This window comes from Leptodactylus fuscus, chromosome 1, assembly GCF_031893055.1.
Source record: "Leptodactylus fuscus isolate aLepFus1 chromosome 1, aLepFus1.hap2, whole genome shotgun sequence".
NCBI lineage: Eukaryota > Metazoa > Chordata > Amphibia > Anura > Leptodactylidae > Leptodactylus > Leptodactylus fuscus.
Window position 1 is genome coordinate 160,183,887 of NC_134265.1, and position 20,100 is coordinate 160,203,986.

The following is a 20,100-nucleotide window of genomic DNA, read 5'->3' on the forward strand; positions in this document are numbered from 1 at the left end:
ATAGAAATGAATGGACGTAGCCAGCACGCGGGGGGGTTAAGCGGCCGGCCACCATCAAAGCAGAAGTACCAGGTGCATCCATTCATTTCTATGGAGCGTGCTGTTCGGATCGGCTGATCCGAACAGTACTTGCTCATCTCTAGTCACTACTATGTTGTCTGACAGCAGCTGAGGAATATTATATAAATGAAGTTTGTGATGGTTTCATCACAAGGTTAGGCTGTGGATCTTCTTTCTCAGTTTGGCTGCTATGTGTATAAAATAGATACTGCAGTAATAGATAATAGTTGAAGTCCATGGAGTCAAAGTTTGAACCACAGTCTCAGTATGCAGAAATGCCAAGTAAAATGTAAATATAGGAACATAACATCTAAGACTGAAGCTCCACGTTGCAAAAAATGTGTATTTGCAGTGTTTTTGCAGCTGCAGAAATGCCACGTCAAAAAACGCTGCATTTTACACTACCTTCAAAGTGAATGGGATTCTGGATAATCCCACCCACTCATTGCAGGAAAAAAATTTGCTGTGGAAACACCGCGTTTTCAAAACGACCCACATTTTTAAAATTTGCAGCATGACAAAAATACCTTAGGAAACTCTGGCATTTTCCATATAGGTATAATAAGGCCAGGAAGTCCACAAAAAAAAAAAAAAAAAACCTCTGCAAAAATGCAATGAAAAACCAAATGCATTTCTGTTGTGTGTTTTCTGCAGAGTTTTATTTTTTGCTGCATATCACTATGTTGGGCTTTAGCCTAAGACTAATGCCATATGTAACTGCACTTAAAAATGTAGTGGAAATGCAGCAGAAATAAATGCAGCCAATACGCTTGCATTTTTCAATTTTGCCAGATCCCCATATAAGTCTATGGGGAAAACACAGCATTTCTGAAGAGTTTGTTTTTCCTGCAATGTGGATGGAAGCAAGCTAGATGTGAGTTTATACATTGCCTAGTTTCAGCCTAACACAGTAAAACAGCTGTTCAATGCCCACTAGCAAGTTAATACTACCATTCACTGAAGAACGACGGATCCGCTTACCTTCAATGGCTGAAAGCAACACACGTGAGTGATCGTATGCAATTACATTTGCATATCTATTCTTTGGTTTATTAACTTCCAGGTTAGAGTGCTCCCATGTGAACTGTTGCCCTGGGTCAATAGACTGTAAACGAAACAAGAGAACATAAAATAGGTGTGTTGTTTTAATGAGAACAAAGCACCAAAATGACAAAAAATGACAAAACACTCTTATATTACAGTCAAAGTCACAAAACATTTCATTGACAAGTGGTTCCCCCTTTAGCTGCTTACATCTAGAGTTAATAGCAGAAAAATAACAACTTATAGTAATATATTTACAAACTGATTTGACTTTAGTTTTAATCTAATTTGTTTTAATCCCATAATTGGGATAATTTTTGCTTTTTTAATGCCAATGAGAGTCAAAGTACTTGTAAGCCAGTGTTTTTATCAATCCCATTGTTGTGTACAGTAAACCTTGCTACTACTGTGAACTAGGGATGTGAGTAGCTATTATATCTGCATATAGCATGCTGCTCTAAATTACACACAGTGTGGGATGCATTGCATTGCTATTTTTTGTCATGAATCACAGTTTTTATTCATTGCTAGTTATTAATTTCTGCAATTTTTGATAATGCTTTTGATCAATGTGATGCTTAAAGGGAATTGTCAAGTCCAAAATGCCTTCTGAATCAATAGTAGAACTGTTTAGGGGCTCTGTAACAGGAGCATAAACGTGCCTTTTTGGCTATAATCCAGTGAAGAAATACAGATATAATCAATTTTTTATGGATATGCAAATCAGCTGGCAAGTGCATAGCGGGCGGGGCCTGATTTGGGATATTTAGCTACGGACAGCTGTGACACAGACAGAAAATGTTATTATCTGATAAATGGGTGACACTGGGACCAATTTTAGAACAGATTCAGAGCGCATGTGTAAGCAAATCTGGAAATTCAGGCCCTCCTTCGACTGGGATGTAGTAATAGCTGGCTCCCCAATTCAAAATCATGCAGCTGCTTAACAATGCAATGGCAAATACATATGTCCTTGCAGGAAAAAAGAATGGACCTCCTTGACATTCATAGTATATGGGTGGTCCAGAACCGGTTAAAGGCATTTTCACAACAGCACTTGTACAGGGTATTACAGCTTTGTTCCATTCACATAGAACAAGAGATAAGAGACAGAACTGTAATACCACAATTGCTGAGTTGATGGTATGCAGGTAGATGGATCCATAAAAACAATGAAGAGGCACCAACACTCAACTAAAAACAGTAACCCCGTTCAAACATTTGGAGTCAGACACCCATCAGGACTAAGGTGATATTGTGAACCCAGAAAACCTATTTAGGGGAACAGCTCAACACTGTACACTATCTATCAGCTTCCTGCTGTCTTAGGGCTCGTTCACACAGGGCAAGAGGGGGTGGATTTTGGCGCTGAATCCTCCTCAAAATCCGCCTCCTCTCAATAGAGGTCTGTGCAGACTGGTAGTGTTCTTTTTTTTTCCGCTAGCGGTTTGTTCCCGTAAACGGAAAAAAGAAACGAGCTGCCCTTTCTTCGTGTGGATTCCGCGGCTGCACCCTCTGGATTAGGCCCATTCATTTGGTCCTACTCCGGAGTGGGAAGCCACGACTGTTGGAATCTGCGACAGGTGCATTTTGGTGGTATTCTGACGCAGCTTCCCATGTCAAAATCAGTACCAAAATATGCGGTCCGTGCCCCGTGTGAACGGGGCCTTAGCCTCCAACTCCCATGATTCCCCTCTCACTACCTCTCTCACAACCCCTCCCTGTTTCCCTAGCTATCCGTGAGCTACTATCCTAACTAGCTCAGCCCACCTCCTACCATACTTACCTATCTTCTGTGTCCTGGAGACTAGTTAATTCAATTCCGCTGGCATCTTCTTCTGTAGACTTCTTGCTTCTTGCCTGATATGTGCTCTTTACTTCTGCTGGCAAGTGTACAATAAAGCTCTATTGCACAGGTGCCAGCAGAAGCGGAGGAAGTGACACTTTGTGCCAGAAGACTAAAGATAGATAAGCATGATGGGAACTGGGGGGGGGTTGTTGGTGACGCTTCATTTCCGGAAATGCAGAAACGGTAGATACAGACCTTTTTTTTTAAATTAAATCAATTAGAAGTTAGGCGAGGGGAGGGGGTTTAGTTTAGGAACCAATTTTTAATTTATTCCAGACAACCCTTTTAATATTAACCAGTCTGATCTGTTTGGAACAGTAAAGCTGGGATGTAGTAATAGCTCAATAGTAATAACTCAACTAGGGTTGAGCCGATCTTGTTGATTTCAGGATCGTTTTTAAAATCCGATTTCCGATCATTTTCCACTCGATCCCGATCCCAATTCCGATCCTAATGCAAGTCAGATTTTAAAAACGATCCTATTCACTACACAGCATGGAGAATAAAAATTGAACACTTTAATTTTTAGACTCCACGCTGTGTAGTGATTAAAAAAAAATCCTCTGGCTACTTAGTCCCCCCTGGTGTCCACTTACCTGCACAGATCACTGCCGCTCCCCGCTGTTCTCGCTCCTCTTCTCGCCTCGCTGCCCCCGCCTCCCAGGTTAGTGTTACAGACCTAGGAAGAAGGCGGGGCTTGTGGCTTAGAAAAGTGTGGGTGGTACCCTCTCAGTACCCGCCCACACTCTCCTAAGCCACAAGCCCTGCCTTCTTCCTAGGTCTGTAACACTAACCTAGGAGGTGGGGGCAGTGAGGTGAGAAGAGGAACGAGAACAGCGGGGAGCGGCAGCGATCTGTGCAGGTAAGTGTTAGCTACTAGAGATGTTAGCTAGTCTAGAGATAAGTGAGTACTATTTAAAACTGCTGTTTCAAGTAGCACGCTCCCATTAGAATGAATGGACGCAGCCGGCACAGGCTGTGTGCCGGCTGCATCCATTCATTCCTATGGGAGCGTGCTATTCGAAACGGCAGTTTCGAGTAATACTCGCTCATCTCTAGTAGCTAACATTGTTAGCTTTTCCCACAATGCTTGGCCAGCATCAAAGCATTGTGGGAAATAACCTCCGACCTCGATCCCATCTAAAAAGATCGGGATCGGAATTCTGATCGCGATCGTGAAATTTATTTGATCGACGATCGGAATCCGATCTTTTCCGATCCCCATCACTCAACCCTAGTATCAATTGGTCTGTAGTATCCCAAATAGCCCTCTTCTAACCCAGTCTGTGCCCGCAGTTCAAAAAAAATTAAATAAATATACATATCTATCTATCTATCTATCTATCTATCTATCTATCTATCCTTACTTTGTACTTGTACTCTAAATCTGTAGCAGTACAGCTTGGGTTCAATGTGCGGGCACCAAACTTTGGGTGCATGAACAGCGAAGCTAAGGTGTACATTCCCCATTTCACTGAATGACTGTACAGTCGCTGATAAAACTCATCTGACTCCTCTCTAGGTAAGTATGAAAATTAGTTTTTTTTCAGTGTAACCACAGACAGAGTTAGCACAGGGCTATATGTAACTCTAAACAACCAACCCAAATAGACCTGACAGGTTCCCTTTAAAAAAAGAAAAAAGAATGGGCAGCCTTATCCGAATGTGACTACAGTGCCAGTACACATTAATACTAAGCTCAAATGATACTTCCCTACAATGCAAACCTTACATCTATTAATGTGCATTGGATTTTATGACACTTTATGTGGAATAGAACTCCATTGAGGTTTTGTTAGTAACTGAGGTTGTGTACATTGCTGCAGTGATACTTTGTGGCGACTTGATAAAGGTGACTCACCCAATCAGTACTTGATGAGTGAGCAATGTAATCACACAATGAATGAGGCTTCACATAATCAGCATTCTCCGCTCACATCACTTCTCCTACTTTTATTTATTTCTTTTTTCCTTTTTTCAAGGTTGAAATGCAATTTGATCTCTTCTCCCAATAAGGATACATGCCATGTCAAGCATACTCCTAGCTCCAATCATCTAAAGCCGCTTAGAAGTATGAAAAGTCAAGCAGATGTCTTTGTCAGCCATTCAGCAGTTCATCGGTGTACTAGGGCATTGCCATCAGCATATTATACAGCACTTTCTGTATATTTCCATAAGATTAAAGTCCAGATGGTCAAATCCACTTATTAACTCTAAAGCCTGTGGGCAGAGGCAGGTGGAATCTACTACAATTGTTTTTCTTCATGTCTTTTATGTATCGACATGAACAACTGAAATTCTTAGGACTAAAAAATAAGCAGCAAACGGAAGCAAACATACAGATATATATACCGTAAGTGCACAAAGACACACACACGTACACTCATTCAAAAAATGATCTCTGAGCTGTGAAAGACTAATAACTCATTTGCACTTAGGCTGCATTAAAAGGTTTAATAAGAACATTAAAGGTTTAATGGGCAAATCTTCACAAGGATTTAGAGTACAAGTCATGTCAGTGGCACATATCACTAAAATGGGAATGCGGCACATAAATATAATATTGGCAATGTACCTCATAAACCTGACAAATAAATTCTATATAAGAAAATGCAAGGCTATGTATGCTGTGCTGTATACAACAATGCATTGGTTAGCTTTGTGCACCAGGCTGCAGATACCAAGGACTTGGTTCTTAAGACCAATGATTTACTTCACTACTTTATTATTTCATCACTGACTTAAATGAGACTCCTGGGCCAAAAATATAGATGACCTACTTGAAGTATGGGTTATACAGCCATGGCCGTAAGTGTTGGTACTGCTGAATGTTTTCCAGAAAAATGGTTGCAACTACACATCTTTGGTTATACACATGTTTATTTCCTTCCTTTCAAAAAAATTATAAAACTTCACGCAAAACTCCAAAAATGGGCAGGACAAAATTGTTCACCTCTTTTCAAAATGGTGGGTAAACATTTTATTATTTATGCTTACTTGTATAACACCATCATATGCCACAGCGCTTTACAGACCTTGTCAGGCACTCTCCCATACAGAGCTCACAGTCTACATTCCCTTTCAGTATGTCTTTGGCATGTGGGAGGAAACCCACACAAACACAGGAAGAACATACAAACTTCTTGCAGATGTTGTCCTTGGCAGGACTTGAACCCAGGACTCCAGCGCTGCAAGGCTAACCAGTGAGCCACCGTGCTTTGTTTTAAGCACGTGATGCTCTTTCAAACTCACTTGTGACAAGTAACAAAACATGCAAAATTGCAATAATTTTCTAGGAGAAATACTTCATTTTTTGGAAAAATTTCACGGGCGCCAACACTTATGGCCATGACTGAATATAGATCAGCTGTTCTCAGTAGCTGACACACAGATTATGGAACATGGAGTAGACAGCTATGTACTCTGTGCAGTGGTCAGACAAGGTTACTGCAGATCAACTCCTATTCTTTTGAATGGGGGCTAAGTTGAAGTGACTTGGTCTAGCCACTACACAAAAAACAGAGCTGTCTGCTTCTACTACCATTCTCTATATGTCAGCTGCTGAGAACAGGTAAGGATGCTGGCCCTCCAAAAATCTATGACCCATCTTTTGGTTAGGTCATCATTTTTTTAAGATTGAAAAAGCTCTTTAATATTGAGTACATAACACTCTTGATACTGTTGCAGGCCATCACATGTTATCACTAATACAAGTGCATCATATGGTCAGCCAATATCTTGGAACATCTACTTTGAGAGCACAGTATATAGCTGCTTGATCTGTATATTCATTTACCAAAATTAAGGGGACTGTACTACAATAACAATGTATACCTATTTCAGGATAGGCTATAAGTATCTACATGCTAGGACCCCATTTGAATGGAGTGACAATCTTGCCTGTGCTCTGTTATTCTATCAAATTTCTAGGGCACTGATTCAAATGGCCAAGCTCTTTACTCAGTGGCGTGAGATTGAATTGAATGGGGGTGTACATAAGCAACCATCATTATAGTCAAATTGTTTTTTTTAACCGGACACAAAGTTGGACATGCAGAACTTTGTGTCCGGTTAAAAAAAAAAAAAACAGTTTCACCACAGATAGGTACAAAACGCTCACGGGCACTCACTTTTCAATCCCATTCACATGAATGGGTTTGAAAACTGACTACCGGATTTCCGTCCCCTGTATAGTTTCTCAGGGCAGAAGATGGAAACCCAGCAGGATTGCTTAAAGCGTGCACGGGCGCAGATGTGAACCCGCCCTTACATTTATATTACAGAGTTTCTTAAAGGATAAGTAAATTTGTATTTATGTTTCCATAAGTCTATAGTACAGAAGAAGGGAACAAACTTTGCAATATACTTCACTAAGGAAAAGTGCCTGTGTCCTGTTTTTACTTTATATCTGTTGGTCTATTTATTCTGTCCATACAATACACAAGCAGTCTCAGTTTACAATGAACTCTATGTATGTCTCTATGTAAGGGAAGAGGAGAAAGACAAAAATATGAGGATGTGTATGGCATATCGGTGAAGGCTGGATTCTAATTCCTGACAACCCAGCTGTTTTGTGAAACAGAACTCTAATATAACTCTGTATATATTGCTGATGTCTCCCTGTTTAAGGAGCTTACATGATGATCGTGGATGGTGAGATTTGGAGCCTGAAAATCTAAAGTTCAAAACATCGTTACCCTTTTGCTGTCAATGTATATTGAATATATGGAAGCCCTGTCCTAGTGAATACCAAATTCTGAGCCAAAAGAATATAACCAGTTACGTAATGATGTCATTATATTCACTGCACTTTTCATATATGTAGAAGCTATTACAGGAATACTGTAAAATCCATATTCTCCACAATGTCGAGTAACACAAAGATGATATATATCTGGCCATGAGTATATACTTCCAGTAACTAATTAAACCACAACCTTTCCTGTCATTCTCTATTAAAAAGGCAAATGAGATTTATATAGGTAATGCTCTGTGCACCTACAAAGAAGCAATGGTGAAACACACATTAGAACATAGTCACAATTTTTGTTTGTACTAAAGAAGCACTACAAAAAATGCCCCCATTGACAATGAGGTTGTATTTAATGTTAAGTTAGTGAATAACTTACTGACTATATTGCTACGTTATGTGCTCCCCTCTGAAGCACTGACCTCCTCTCTATTCCTCTCCTGGACATTGCGGGTATTAGAGGAGCAGAGTGGTCAGTGCTTCAGAGTGGAGCACATAACTATGTAATGAAACTGTCAATAAGTTTTTCACATTATAAAACAAGTAGGCTAATTTTCAGATGGAGAGGACAACATCATTTTACTGCAGTGCTTCCTTATCATTTCCTTTTGACTATAGGGTAGCTATTGGCATTAATCTATGTATTGCCTTGGCACATGTTTGCACTATTTTATTTACCTACCTTTGTAGGATATTTATTGATTTCTTTTCCAAGTACTATATGCTTTACTTATTTATGCTATGGGGATGTTAAGGGTCGTTCACATTGCGTAAAATGAATAGGAATTCCTCTTCATTTTCCGGCCACTGTTTTCCAGCCATCGGCTATCTATAGCAGAATGCCGAAGCAGACCATCGCAGCTTTCAACTGAGAATAATTAGTGGGAAGTCTCAAACTGCAACAAGATACTGCAGAAAAATATTGTTTTCAATGGGACGCAGAATCTGCACAAACTCTACCACTGATTTGGAGATGGAAACCGTCCACAAATAAGAGCCACATTCCTACATGTAAGTGGTCTTCCAGACTCTTCACTATAATAATGTATGGTATGCAGACCTAGTAGCTTTTACTTTTCTGTGTAAGGCTCTTCCCTTTTGTTTTTGTCATTTTACAGTGCCTAGGAATATTCCTATGAAGATGATTTGGTGAATTATTTAATTGGTGTTCTTTGTACTTTTTTGTAGGTTTTACTGGTAAAGCTCTGTTAAATTCTACTTTGTAGCTACATCTATAATGGAAGCCATAGAACTGTGCTACATCCAACAGACACCAGTAATGCCCAGTGGACCTTACTGACTTATAATGGGGTCTGTCAGGTTCTGCTAAAGTGTCAGTCATTCTGACAGGAAAAATAAAGCTGCATGCATTCTGATACTTCTGTTTGATATCATGCTTATGGCAGAGCTGTCTGTACAGAGCCTCTACACTGGTATATAATTTCCTTGTGGCTATGCTACATTGCACCTAGAGGAGAATATCTACAATACACCAGCTTCTAATTTATCATGGGAAAAACGTCACTTTACTGTAAATTTGGATGTTATTGTATATAATACTTTCTGGAAGATTTACTCAATGGTGTCTCTTAGGTTTTCTTACACTATGAATTAGAAGAAGACATCCATTATGGATCCTTTAAAAATGGATCCCAAAACAAGTATGGTGGGGGCTTTAAAAATGTAATCTGCAGAACATGTTGACGTTGAAGGACGTTTGCATCAGCTCACCTCACGCTCTAATCTCTTATGTATAGAAGCATTTAACACTAAGCACTGTCTTTATGTTATTACCAATGTAATCATCCCATTATGGAGGAAAACCAGGTTATATCATTAAAATACTATTCCTGGAAATCAAGTTTGCATCCTGAAAACACTGAAGTGTTCTGTGCTTCTGCTAATACAATAAAAGCTGATAATGTGTAAGAAACCTCCAATTTAATTTTGCTGGTAGCTACATACTTGTGATTATTAAGATGAATGACAGAATGATACTAGTAAGTTTATATCACATTAGAGACACTAATGTAATTAGCAAATCAAGAGGAATGTAATGAATGAATTAAGCCTAATGGTAATCGCAGTAATGTATTTTACTCATCGCACGGTAATAGTGCAAGTGGAAGGAGAAAAGCCTTAAAAATGAGGATGAAAGTTAAAGGATGCCTTTCATTGGAATAAACATGGCACAAGGAACTTATTCTGCATGTATAGAGCAGCATGCAGTAGTATTTATTTTACTTATTCAACTGATGACTATGCAACCTCTCTAAAGCTGGCCATACAGAGAAGAAAGAAATAGGCAGGATTAGTCAATGAATTTATGGTTAACTCTCTTCTGATGGCAGATGCTCACAAAGAAGAGAAAAGAAATGCCAAGCAGCACATCATGTAATAAGATCTCATAAAGGGGAGAATCTTAATAGAAGGCTACAATTGGCATCTCACCTTATTACCAGTTGTGAGACAGTCACAACAACCAGTATAGTTTTGGATGAAAACCCAATTTCGGATAGCAGCAGACTTGTCCTCCGTCAACGATAGGGACGTCAATGCCAGAGACCTGGATGAAGGACCCGGTAAATGAAAGGACAACACATGCACTTCTAATAGGTAAGGCTCACAGTCACGTATGGTTAGCAATGGATTCTGTTTTTATTCGTTAAAAGGAACAAATCATTTCAGAATTTACATCCCTTTCTTCAGTGCATGGATTGGTTCAGTTTGGAGTTTTCTGTGAACATTCCTCCTTATAGTTTCTGTTCACAGAAAACTCCAAACTGGACCAATCCACGCACTTGAAAAAGGACTGTAAATCCTGAAACGCGTTGTACCTATTAACGAATAAAAAAGAATCCATTACTAACCATACGTGACTCTGAGCCTTACCTATTAGAAGTGCGCGTTTTTTCCTTCCAATTCCCCGGGTACTTCACCCAGGTCTCTCACATCATTTGGATGGCAGATGTCCAGGATAGGAGGTAAGCGGTATATTGGATCACAATTTGTCCAATACTTGCAGACTTATTCCCTTCTCCCAAATCATATAGACAAGTTTATAAATTGCCAACAAATATCCATCTAACACCTATTTTAAGTGTATGGATAGATTCTGACCTGAAGAATAGTAAAAGCCAAGAATTAACCCTTATCATGCTACAGTGGTATCTTATGATATCCTGCAATGTTAAACAGTATGTCAAGAAATACATACCTCATATTCTTGAGAAAACTTCAAGTTGTCATTAGCTTTCAACCTTTCAATGTGATCCGCAAGCTCCAGAATGGGAATAGGTGGGTGACTGGCCATGCCTGCAAAGGAAAAAAGGAGAAAATATAGTGGCCACTGCATAGATACTGGTAGTATATACAGTTAGGAAGAGCAGAATGATAATTAATGTGCAGGTAGCAAAGATGCTGTATGTGAGAAGCAAGCAGATAAGTTTGGTTACTCAAAGCTGAACATGCTTTGGAGGGATGAGCTTTGACACATGAGTAGTCACCAAGCATATTCCCAAAGCCAACTCGCCTAGTGTGAAGGATATTGTGCAATGAGTCATGATGTTAGCTAGGTAAAGTAAAGTGATCATGTTAGAGAACAGGTAGAGATATCTACAATTCCAAACCCTTTGTTCTGCACTGTATGAAATGGCAATGGTATAAGTGATGAAAAGGTAGTGAACTAAATAAGAAAATGAAAAGCTCCTAAAAGAGAAAGAAACCAGGAAATGATAAAACAAAACAAAGGCATAATGAAGGAAAACTAACTTGAAGAATGGAGGTTACCAGGGTAACCGGCGACACCTGAACCTGAAAAGGAAATGGGGGTATAAATAAAAAATGAATTCTGTCATGAATTTCAATGGATAGCCCAAATCATTTGCCCCCAGAGAACAATGACGTATGGAAGAAGAATGTTTGGGTCACCCATCAAATGACAATTCGATGTTCATGGAATGACCACTATGATTGCTACATACATATTGTTTTATTATGAACCCAAAATGACATATGCAAAGGAGATCGACATGCAATACATTTGTATATGCAGCATGCACAATCATTTTGCTGTAAGAATTGCTTTAGGGGGAAGGGTAGTATGGCAATTTGGGGTGTCAAAAATGTTTTCACTATTAGCAGATTGTAGAGAAAGGGGTTTTGGTGCTGGCAATTAGACCAAAATACTTCTCTAGAAAATGCTCTAAACCCAACCCCTGAAAAATGACTACAATCTACCCTAGGTGTAAACATCTTTGTCTTACAAAGACACCTGTAAAGGATAAGAAGACAAACACAGAAATGGGGTAACTATTTCAACCTGCCAGCTGCAAACTTTTGTATTATTAGTGCCTGCCATAAGAATGTGGTGCATCCTTCCCAGACAAAACAGACACCAGTTCCAGATATTGGTTGACACCCCAGATGTTATGCTTCTTACCGTCTAAGCATAATTTAAGATGCATTCATTTGTATCTGGATGTACAAAAATTTCCATCCCTAACAAATATTGTAATCCAATTGTGGACATCTGTATACTGGACACACAGCTGGCTTGTAGATCTGAATAAGCATACCCCATGCTATTATTCAGGAAACACAATGGATTTAGGGGGCTTAAGCTGGAATTCTTGGTAAATCAGACTGGTTTTTGCTCCCATGAGATTTTATGGTGGTATTACTATATAGAATTGTGTGAAATGTATGAGGAAGCCTTCAACTACTGCGTAGAACAGGGGTAGGGAACGTACGGCTCTCCAGCTGTTGCAAAACTACAACTCCCAGCATGCATACTGGCTCTGCTGTTCTGGGAACTCCCATGGAAGTGAATGGAGCATGCTGGGAGTTGTAGTTTCACAGCAGCTGGAGAGCCAAAGGTTCCCTACCCCTGGCGTAGAAGCTGTGCAAGTGTACATAATTTTGTATGGCTCTCCAACCTACAACTTTTGTACATAGTCAAGCTGAAAAAAAGAGTCCATCAGGATACGGATCAGGATAATAGGTAAACTTTGGAAAGCATTTGGGTGCCATCGCTAAAATGAATTAGAAGGTCAAATTCGGATCCAGATCAAGCACCCCTATGAATGGGAGTGAGTAGTCAACATAAGACAATAGGACTCAAAAATGGTGGTTGATAAATGTGGAGGATATAAGAGAACTTGTACAGGGAAAGTAAGAGACAAAGATGTTTAGACCTTTTTGAGCGAATCGTGGGAGAGAGAAATTATCATATAAGGACTGAGTTTGACTAGAGAGGGAGGACACAGAGCCAATCAGTGAGGCGTAGGGGACTGAATTACTGGTCGGAGCTGTAAAAGTAAAAGCCAATTGAACACGGTAAGCCAATTAGTAGCAATAGTATCAAATCAATAAATCTGCACAAACACAAAAAGGAGCACATTCACATACACATGTACATATTATAGTGAAATATTAATAATAGAAAATCAAGGAACAAAAAGGACATACAGAATGGTGATCACTGAAGAACAAAGGATTTGTCTGCTAAGAAAATGAGACATACTGTACAAGTGGTAAAAAGCTTAAACTGCTACATAGCTATATACCGTAGCAATTCCTGCTGACATTTATTGTTTTACTGAATGCACACAGTAGGTATTATTTTAAGGGGTTGGCCATTTTATGTCTGTGTCCCTTCCATTGGTAACACAATGGTTGTAGCTGTGCCTACTAGTGCAACTTGGTCCCAATCACTTGCCTGTGTTTGAGCCGCAGTAAGGGGCATAGCCACAACCATATGTACAAGTGGTTATACTAAGTAAAAATCAACTAAAATCTATTGATGAGCTATCCTAAAAACAAGCCATTAATATTTATACTGTAAGTTCTGAATACCCTGTAATGGGGTTGTCTGATCCTGAATGAATTGTTCACACTCATGAATTATCCATGGGCTGGGCCATTAGTATGCGATCCTTGAGGGGTCCAACATCCAGATCCCATAAAAATCAGCTATTCCAGTAGCCTCCAGATTTCGGACAATGGTGTAGTGTATGGTGAATGTGTGCAGATTCTCCTATTCAAATAATAGGAGTCAAGCTTCACTTCCTTGGAACCACCACCATGCAGTGAATGGGACTGCTGTGCTGTTCCTATTACTTTAATATCAGCAGCCTGCACATGCTCCCTCTTCATCACTATAGCATTTGGTGCCCAGAGGTTGCTTCAACAGCTGATTTCTGTGCGGCCTATGTTTCAGACCCCCATGGATCACATACCGATGATCTATCTTCTGAACAGGTCATCAGTATGAAAAATCAATTTGGGGCCAGACAACCCCTTAAAAACCAATAAATTGTAGTCTATGAAGTAGTATTTAATAGACCCGCTTTACAGGAGCTGCAGTGTATTACAGTAGTATTACCAGTTTGATATAGAATTATTTTCTCAGCACCAAAAAAAATCTGTTTTGAGGTCACTTATTTAATAAAACACTTCCTTTACCTCCCTGATTGATATATTTTTGGAATTAATAGACATATTACCCTCAGTGTCAGGTCAGTCAGCGTCTTTTAGCAACCTGCTGTGTCAGTAAAGATGCTTAATGAAAAGACAGACCGTCTCACCTACTGAAATATTTATGCATACTAATTAGCCATTCTTTCCTAATTAATAAACACGGGAAGCTGCAGAATTTCTACATACATAAACATATGGGCTCACTATTTAATGGTTTGTACTGCCTAGATAACCTTGAAGTTTCATTGATTAACCGAAAGCCCCTATAATGTTTCTTGATACTGTTCGCTAATCTGTGGAAATGGTACACTTTTACCTGTAGCAAGCCTAAAAGTGTAAACTTCTCTTAAATTCCATAAATCAATAGTGCTGGTTATATTATTAAACTGTGTAATCCTATTAATATTATGAAGGTGAATGTTCCTCAATCACAGCCAAACGGCTGAAAGGATTTTGGTGAAATTTCACACACACCTACATATTTCCCAGGAAGGTGCAATAGGCTACTTTAAATGTGGGTCACTCACCCCAAATCGCCACCGTCACCCTCCAAACACCCCTCCGGGCTCGGCTATAGAAGCTGGCATTCTGCCAGCGCTGGTCTGTCCACGCTCCTCCTATTGGTGCATGGCAGCTGTGGGCGGGCTATGGAGCCAGGGCTGCGGCACCATAGGTTGGGGGCTGAATGTGGGCGTGCCGATTCAGCAGGGACACAGTGAGGAAGATGGCGGCCGCCCACAGGGTCCCGGAGCCGCAGCTATACCACATACACACATTGCGGAGGCTAAGGAGGAGGCTGCTGCACCCCACTCAACACATACAGGTCAGTGCAGCGGGGGGAGGGGGTGTCCCGGGGGAAGGGGGTGTCCCCAGGTCGGTCTACCCAGCTCCCCAGCTTCAGTTCCCCCCCTACATCGGCCCCCTGTGTAGTACGACTCACCTTTGTCTTTGTCCTCCGCTGCTGTGTGTGCTGGCTGAGTGCACACAGGTCTCGGCCTGCTGCTGCCTGTGTCCTATATGAAGCACAGTGAGCTCCGGCGTCAGGTTGCTATGACGCCGGGCCTGCTCTGCTACATATATGCCACAGGCAGCAGCACGAGAATTGTGTGCACAGACAGCAGCGGAGAACAAAGACAAAGGTGAGTCGTACTACACAGGGGGCCTATGTGGGGGGGGGACATGAAGCTGGGGCAGTGATGGGGGGACATGAGATTGGGGGGCAGAGATGGGGGAAGAAACTGGGGGCAGAGATGGGGGTGAAAAAACTGGGGGCAGATGAAGTGAACTGGGGGCAGAGAAGGGGAGACATGAAGCTGGGGGCAGAGATGGAGGGAGAAGAAACTGAGAGCAGAGATGGGGGGACAACATAATGGGGGCAGAGATGGGTGGACAAGATACTGGGGGGCAGAGATGGGTGGTACAAGATAATGGGGGCAGAGATGGGGGGGCATGAGACTTGGGGCAGAGATGGTATGGGGGAGAAACTTGGGGCCGGAGATGGGGGGACATGAGACTGGGAGGCAGAGATGGGGGGGAGAAACTGGGGCCAGATGAAGTGGACTGGGGGCAGAGAAGGCGGGACATGAAGCTGGGGGCAGAGATGGGCAGAGAACAAACTGGGAGCAGAGATGGAGGGGACATGAAGCTGGAGGCACAGATGGGGGGACAAGATACTGGGGGGCAGCGATGGGGGGGACAAGATACTGGGGGCACAGATAGGGGGACAAGAAATATAAGCAGCTCGGCGCCACCGCCAAACCGCAGACGAAGTCGCGGGTAACTGCTAGTATGTACTAAAGAAACATCCCTGTTTCTTCTCTTATTTCCTTCTCACTGTATGCATTTGGCAGGTCTGCTCAGATTTGTGCAGCAGGCAATAGACGTGTATGGAGAGGAGAGGAGGAAGAGGACAACATTTGGAGGCATAGAGATAAAGGACACCCCAGCTCTATACATCGATAGTTTTATTTTACAATAGAGCTGGATTATACAATAAATTATCATCCGAGTCTGCTGGGATAGAAATAATTCATTAGATATTGTAGACAGTCTCGTGTCTCTCTCCGCACTACCTTGTTATCATCCACCCCTCACCTCTCCATTGACTTTATTGTAAACGTCTGAATCTGTGTATGGACTTCTCTGTATATGGACAGGATGACAGATTGAAGAGTGTGATAAGAACAGAAACACGAGGAAGAGAATAATGAAAGTAATAGAAAATCATTCTTTAAAGCTATTCCTAGGATAAAACGTAAGCTATATTCACTTCTCCTTGGTCCTCCTTTTTGGCCTCAGCAGTCACATGTGCAGTACACGGCCCACATACAGTTAGGTGACTACACTTTTTATTTTTTGCACTATTGGCTCTTGACACTAAAAAAGTTTTAAAAATACAGGGACACCGTTATATTTTTCAAAGAGCACTGAATTGTGACATGTTACTGAGTATATGTAAAGCATTGCTCTTACTCCACTTTTCAATTAGTATTCTGGTGCTGTAGATTTTTGAGGACAGTTCTCTTCTTATGCTTCTGGGATTTATACATTTTCTATTTTAAACTGATAACTTTTACTTCCTCCACATGCCTGTAGCAAAAAGCAGATAGCCACCACAAAACAACTGAGGGAGAGACATGGTTCTCTGCTATGAGATATGGCTGCCCTGCTATGGTATCATTAAAAATTACAGATGCAGTACTTCACTTCTATTTCCGTGTATTCTCAGCCTGTCTTTCCCCAGAAGCATTTATTTACTTTAGGGATTTAACCTATAACCATGCTCATCTAATGTAGTGCACAGTTCCAGAAATCCTCATATTTTCATAATGAAGACAATAAGTCTAATAATTCTTTCATTATAGTTATAGTAACTTGAAATAACCAAGAGCATGCAATGTTTCCAGTGATGGATGCGTTCATTATGCCCAAGCCAACCATTTAATTTTGTTAAATGAGGTTAGCATGTAATAATACAGGGGGTAATGTAATATGAGATCGAAACTGGAGAACTGAATAGATTAAAGGGATGCTACCATTGAAATGAATTTTTTTGGCTATTCGTCTCTTACCTTTAGACGTGGTCTCCACTGCACCGTTACTTAGAAATACCGGTTTTCACCGGTATGCATATTAGTTCTCTCGCAGCGATGGGGGCCGACACCAGTGCTGAAAATGCGGTGGGGGAATCCCCACTGCTGCTCGAGAACAAGCTCCAGCGACGCCTCTATCTTCGGCTGGATCCTCCCCTTCTTTTGTCGTCTTCCTTCTGCGTCATCTCCGATGCCTGCGCAGTTGGCTATGCCAGTAAGACACCAGTAGAGCCGACTGCGCATGCCGGCCGGCGGCCATTTTTGGGAGGCCGCTCTTGCTCTTGTAGTTCAATACAGGAGCAAAAATGGCCACCGGCCAGCATGCACACTCTGCTGGTGTCTCACTGGCAGAGCTAACTGCGCAGGCGTCAGAGGTGACGCAAAAGGAAGACGACGAAAGAAGGGGAGGATCCAGACGAAGATAGAGGCATCGCTGGAGCATGTTCTCGAGCAGCAGTGGGGACGCCCCCATCGCATTTTCAGCGCTGGGGCCCGCCCCCATCACTGCGAGAGAACTAATTTGCATACCGGTAAAAACCAGTATTTCTAAGGAACGGCGCAGCGGAGACCACTTCTAAAGCATCCCTTTAAAGGTACATGAACACAAGAGCAAAGTCGGCCAAAATCGCCATATTCATTATGAAAAAACACCAGCCAACCATCTAATACATATGGGGTTGTGCCAACTCTCCCTGACAGATGACATTGGGGAAAAGACTGATTGATTGAGCTTTTTCCCTCCTTGGATATAAAAGGCAGCACCTTATTTTCCTCTAGCTCTCAGTCGAACCGTGTATCTATGTGTATGGGGGGATTTAGAATTTAGCATTTGTCAACAGCTATCACAGATGAATAGGCACCTTTATTATAGGCGGTATATACTAGTACAATCATTGCTCAGTATACAAACAAAAAAAATATATTTTTTTCATATTGTTATGATCTTTTTCTCAATAATGGCTTCCAGTGCTAGTACAGTATGTCTCTTCATGCATATTGTTTGTTTAAAATTAAGATTTAGAGAGCATTTTTACATGTAAACTCCAAGCGTGGTGGCTGATTTATATCATACAATATACCCCCGTCTAGACCTTATCAGAGGAGACGCCTCCTTTGGAGATTTTAAGAAAGATTCCAATAAAAGCAGTGACACCTCTCACCTGGTGTTTGAAAGTTAAGACGCCTGAGTTCTACAGGATCAGTGGGATGATGTGATGGGATCTCTTTATTGTTAGGCAAACTGCTCTTTCTGGAATCAGATTCAGTCCTCTTCCTGTACATAGAAATTCAAAGGATGACAATGTCATAGTTGTTGACTGAATTAGAGCTCTTTTACATGCATGCTATGCGTTTTGTTACAAAGAATCAATTATTTCATGCAGATGTATACAGGTAACACTTAGCATTGAAATGAATGGTACATAATGCATTAAGTATTACAGCTGTTTAAATAAACACTATCATGTATAGGTAAAATTAATTTGCGATGTTGAAATTTAAAATGTAAAACAATACATAAATGTTTAAACCAGAAGTTAAAATAACAAAGGTATATTTCTTCTATATACCGAAGTAAAGGATTTATTTTTGTTGATTTTAACATTTTTATCGCAAAAAGATGACAAACTGAAACACAGCAATATCTGTGTATGTAAAAAAAAACTTAAATTATCAGATTGTGGCCACAACTCCAGCTTTATTTAATAATATATGCCTATCCTTCCACTTTTGGAGCCATCCTCTTTAACACTGTGCTTGCCTCTAGCCATTTCACATACAGCTAAATACAAAATAGTAAAAATGTTAACAATACCCAAGATTAGTAAAAAAAAAATGTGGCTCAGTCTGTTCAAGTAACAAGAGGGCAATGCATAAAAGATATCCAGGATGAGGGCTGCCTGCCATGTTTCAATAATATTGGACGAAAGAGCCGTACCTTCCCACGACATCAATTTATTTTCAGATTCCCCGATAAGTGTCTATAGTGCATCTAGATGTGAAGATCAGATCATGACATTTCCCGGCAATTAGTTTATGCTCTCTGCGCCACTCTGGTATAAAATGTATAACGCATGCCAGTGGCAAAAGTGTCAATTTTTGTTAAGAGACCATTGACACAGAGACAGATGGAGCCCTACAAGTGCATATTAGCTCATTTACGTGTTGTCAATTTGCTGAGGCTTCTGGATTGTGTTGAGGGGCCAACACCACTGCTTTCTGTAAACATATGGCTAATTGTTTTCTGGACAACACTGACTGAATCCCCCTGCAAATGATCCTTTGGCTCGGCATGCTTCAAATCCACAACCTTTCCAATGAGGCGAGTTACAATGAGCTAGATCCATGGCTGAGTTGTTTAATGTGTCACAAAAGAACTCATCAGTTTCCTATCTTAATAAAATCTCATGCCAGTGCCATTTTCAGTTAGCGTTTTCTGCTCACTTTTAGCATAACAAAGCCGAGGAGTTTATTACCTATGTAGAAGTATTGGAAACATTTAATTATTTGTAGGTGGCGATATCAGCAAACTGAATACTAATTACAGAAAGTAAGTCCAGGCAAGACAAGCCACACAAGTGAGCTCAAGGAGAGAAAATTAATCAATTCCAAGACTCGCAGGCGAGGTCTTCACTCCGAATAACAAAGCAAAATTATTAAGTCTGGTTTTGGAATAAAACAAGAAAGCCTAATAATGATCCAGTGACTCACACGTACAGTGGATTCATTAACATAACAAAAGCTCCTTCATGAGTTTCTTCAGCGTCAAACAATATGTTTCTCACTTTACAAAGTAACCAAGTTCTTAAGACATGGGTATTATTACC

General features: G+C 40.8%; 1 protein-coding gene across 37 annotated transcripts in view; it reads right to left on the reverse strand.

Annotated features, from left to right (window-relative positions):
- PTPRD (protein tyrosine phosphatase receptor type D) overlaps positions 1-20,100 on the reverse strand; it is a 1,471,303-nt gene that overhangs the window by 54,137 nt on the left and 1,397,066 nt on the right. For 22 of the 37 annotated variants that reach the window (XM_075278421.1, XM_075278482.1, XM_075278474.1 and 19 more), the window contains 4 exons: positions 18,436-18,548; positions 11,475-11,516; positions 10,921-11,018; positions 1,042-1,165 (listed from right to left, as the gene is read on the reverse strand). In XM_075278421.1, coding sequence (XP_075134522.1) covers positions 1,042-1,165; positions 10,921-11,018; positions 11,475-11,516; positions 18,436-18,548 — 377 coding nt within the window. The remainder of the gene's footprint in view (positions 1-1,041; positions 1,166-10,920; positions 11,019-11,474; positions 11,517-18,435; positions 18,549-20,100) is intronic. The other 15 variants (XM_075278572.1, XM_075278565.1, XM_075278557.1 and 12 more) reach the window with 1 other exon arrangement.